At 40.5% G+C, this 3,840-nt stretch overlaps 1 protein-coding gene across 1 annotated transcript in view; it reads right to left on the reverse strand.

Annotated features, from left to right (window-relative positions):
* The window catches only part of LOC101573086 (2'-5'-oligoadenylate synthase-like protein 2), a 23,432-nt gene that overhangs the window by 17,373 nt on the left and 2,219 nt on the right, over positions 1 to 3,840 (reverse strand). Inside the window, exon 2 of the mRNA XM_004636344.2 lies at positions 447 to 735. Coding sequence (XP_004636401.1) covers positions 447 to 735 — 289 coding nt within the window. The remainder of the gene's footprint in view (positions 1 to 446; positions 736 to 3,840) is intronic.

Here is a 3,840-nt window from a genome sequence, read left to right on the forward strand (position 1 = left end):
AATTTTTAAAAAGAAAAAAAAAGAAAGTTTGAGCTCAGCCTGAACAATTTAGTGACTTAGTTAGACTTTGGCCATCTTCCCCTCCCAACAAAAAAGGGATGGGATGTAGCTCAGTGTGAAGACCTTGAGTTTCACAATTCCTAGTGAAAAAAAAACCCGTTTTAAAGATGTAGAATCTAACTTAACATGATCCCGAAGACCTTGAAGTCCTTGCTTGGCCCAGAGTTGGGGAGGTGTTTCCTCCTTAGGTTGGGTAGAAATTCATTATTTAGGAGAAATCTTTCCCAGGCAAGCCCGAGACATGGCTACATTTTTGGAAGGACTTAATTCTTCAAAGGATAGCCCCAGTCCCATCTCCCTGAAGAAGGGCAAACTCCATTGGTTTCCACTTTCCCAAAACCCTGAAGCCAGGTTGGTAAGAGGGCCCCTATCATTGCTGTCTTTACCCAGAGCATCGAAAGCCAGAACCACATCCATGCGAATGACGTCACTACTCTTCCTGGACTGGACCTGCAAGGTTAGGGAGCGAGGTTCTCTGGATCCCTGTCTGTAGTGAACCACTGTGATGTTGTAGGCCAGGCTTTCACTACAGCAATCCAGTCTGTCCTTAATGAAGTCAATGACACATCCTCGGAGGATCGCCTGGTCTTGGAAGCTGGAAAAGCAGCTCAGGAACACAATAATGTCCACATCGGAGGTCTGATTCAGCATCGTCCCCTTCCCCGAAGAGCCGCCCTGTGGACAATGACAACACTCAGCCTTGTTTCCACTGACACTTGGTGCTTTGAGGTTGAGAGTCAAGCAAGAAGCCCTCATGGCAGGCAGTATACACAGGTCTCCCAAGGAGTGCTTGGCTGTCATCATACACAGTGGCCTTGCTGTGAGCACTGTGGGTTGAGCATCTCTCAGCGAAAAGTCAAAAATTCAAAATGCTCTGAAATCCAAAACTTTTGGAATGTTCACATGACACCAGAAGTGGACAACCCCAGATGGGACCTCATGTGAAACATCATAGTCAAAATGTAAAAATATTGTACAAAATTACTTTCACACTAAGTGTACTATGTAAGGAATAAATAAATGAAAGAGCAAAATTAAAAGATAGATAATAGGAAACACAGAGAGAAAGATTTTTCAAAAGTGAAGGGAGGGGCTGGGGAGATGGCTCAGTGGAATAAGCGCTTCCCTAGTAAGCACAAAGGCCTGAGTTTAATCCCCAGTTCTACAAACAAACAAACAAACAAACAAACAAAAAACCCAGAAAAGAGCAAGGAGCTAGGGGATGGAAGGAAGGATGAAGAAGAGGAGGGGAAGGGGATATAAAACCAATTAAAAAGGGCAAGCTAGATAGCTCAGTGGATTAAAGTACCTGCTTAGGCAGATGCAGGGACTGGGGTTCGATACCCAGTGTGCTGTGCTGGCTCTGCCCCTGGGGTGCCCTGTGATGGCAATTGAGACTGGGCATGGTGGTGTGCGCCTGTAATCCCAGTGCTTGGGAGGCTGAAAACAGGAGGATCACTGTAAATCCAATCTGTGAGACCCAATAGAGCCTGTACTAAGTACATTAAAAAAAAAAAAAAAGCCCCACATGCTGAGCTGGCCCTGCCCCTGGGGCAGGCTGAGCCATCTATAACTGAGTTTGGGGGCGTGGTGGTGCATGCGTGTAATCCCAGTGCTGGGGAGACTGAAAACAGGAGGATCATAGGAGTTGGAGCCACGTAGTGAGACCCGATACTAAATACATAAGTGAAAAAACAAAACAAAACAAAAAAAATTAAGATGTGTTCTGAATATGTACCAACTCCTCATGAAATATGTAATTATAAAATACTGCAAACGTACTCGTTTTTTTTTTTTTTTTTTAGGAACCAGGGATTGAATTCAGGCCCTTGCGCTTGCCAGGGAAGCACTTATTCCACTGAGCCATCTCCCCTTCCCCCAAACATGTACTTGTAAAAATAAAAATTAAAAAATAAATTTAGCTCAAAGCAGAGAGGAAAAAATACTATGTGTATACTGATTTAATGTTTAGACTTAGACACCATCTCTGAGGTGTCTCATTATGTCTTTGCAAATATTCGAAAGCCTGGGGGTAAAAATCCAAAATCCAACTACTTCTGTTCCCTAGCAGTTTGTGAAGGAACACTAAACATTTATTACATCTTGTCACTGATTCATGAAAATCAAATACCTAGAAATTCAGAAGATATAAATGCAATGTAAAGCTCCATTCTTCCCAAGGACATTAATCCCTTCTCCAGGAACAACTGCAGTTGCCAGCATCTTATACAGAGTTGCTTAAACGTCCCACCCCAAGACCTGCACTAGCCAACATGGTAGCCAGCAGCCACAGGTGTCCTTTTAAATTTAAATGAACTAAAATGAACTAAAATGTCTATTAGCTTTGTTTGAAATGCTCAGTAGTTGCCCAAAGTACTATCGTAGTGGCTATTATAGTAGATAATGCGTACGTATAGCCTTTCTATCACTGTCGAAAGTTCCATTAGACATCTCTGGTTAAGCATATTTTGTACACTTATATTTTGGTATGTGCAGATATGTGGGTGTATGTACAAATATTTTCTAGACTTTTTTTTTTTTTTTTGCTTTGATTGCTGCACTATCTCCCTGGCCCAGTATTGTTAAATTAAATAAGCAGGAGGCCATTTGTCTAAGACTTTCTGTACTTTGGTTTCCTAGATAATCAACTGTATTCTTAGTATGTAAATAAACCAGATCTTGACTTAACAAGTATAACATATAGCCAGATTTCAGCCAATCAGAAGTAGCTAAGCTTCAGCCAGTCACATTTAGCCAACTAATCAGACCAGGTCCAAATAAGGGAGATACCATATTGCATGTTTGCCTGTGCAAGGCAGGCTTCGACCAGTAACCATACAGTGATTTCTCTACTTCATTCCATGTTTGTCCCACTTTCATTGGCTTTCGAGCTTCTTGATCACTGGGGCAGGACTCCCTGAATGTCCCCTGGTTCTGAGTGACAATCTGATTCATGAATCTTTCTTTGCTTTTAGTAATATACATGAAAGAAAATATTTTCTAATTATTTATATCCAAAAATGTGGTTGTAGTGCACTAAAATATTAATGATGCTCATTTTTTAAAAGTAATTCAAATTTCATTTTTATTAAAATTACCTTATTAACTCATGCTGCATGCTATCTGGTTAATGATGCTTATACTTGAGCAGTAAGATTGCTTTGTAAGGTTTTGTATTTTCCTATATTTTTGTGGCTAAATGTATTATTTGTGTTATTAAAACATCACAAAACAATTCAGACTTTAGATTTCTATGTAATTTTATTTGATTTATTTATTTATTTATTTTTTTGAGACAACGGCTGGCTATGTAGCCCAGGCTGACCTCTCTTGTTGATTCTCCTGCCTGATCCTCTTGAGTACTAAGATTATAGGCAAGCACTATCACACTGGGATGTAACTCTAATTTAGACATTTGGTTCCTTGAGGACACAGAATAGTAGAAAAAAAGAAAGCACACGGGGCTCAGGTTGAGGTGGTGATGATGTACAGCAAGAGAAGTGTTTGTAAAAGTTACTGTTGGTCCTGAGGACTCTCTGGCCCCCTCATGATAGGAAAGCAAATGGATCAGCCTATTTGACTATAGAAAAGCACATCATTCTCACCATTCTCACACCAGTATGGATGGATGGATGGATGGATGGAATCAGGGAAAGCAGAGGCAAAAAAAAAAAGGCATTGCTTAAAGAGGCCAACAAAGTTGAAGAGAAAAGTGTACTGTGTTCCTTTCTCTTAATACAAAAGTAACATGTAACATATATAATGTTCTCTCTCTCTCTC

Source organism: Octodon degus, unplaced genomic scaffold (assembly GCF_000260255.1).
Source record: "Octodon degus isolate 3935 unplaced genomic scaffold, OctDeg1.0 scaffold00079, whole genome shotgun sequence".
In the NCBI taxonomy this organism is placed as follows: domain Eukaryota; kingdom Metazoa; phylum Chordata; class Mammalia; order Rodentia; family Octodontidae; genus Octodon; species Octodon degus.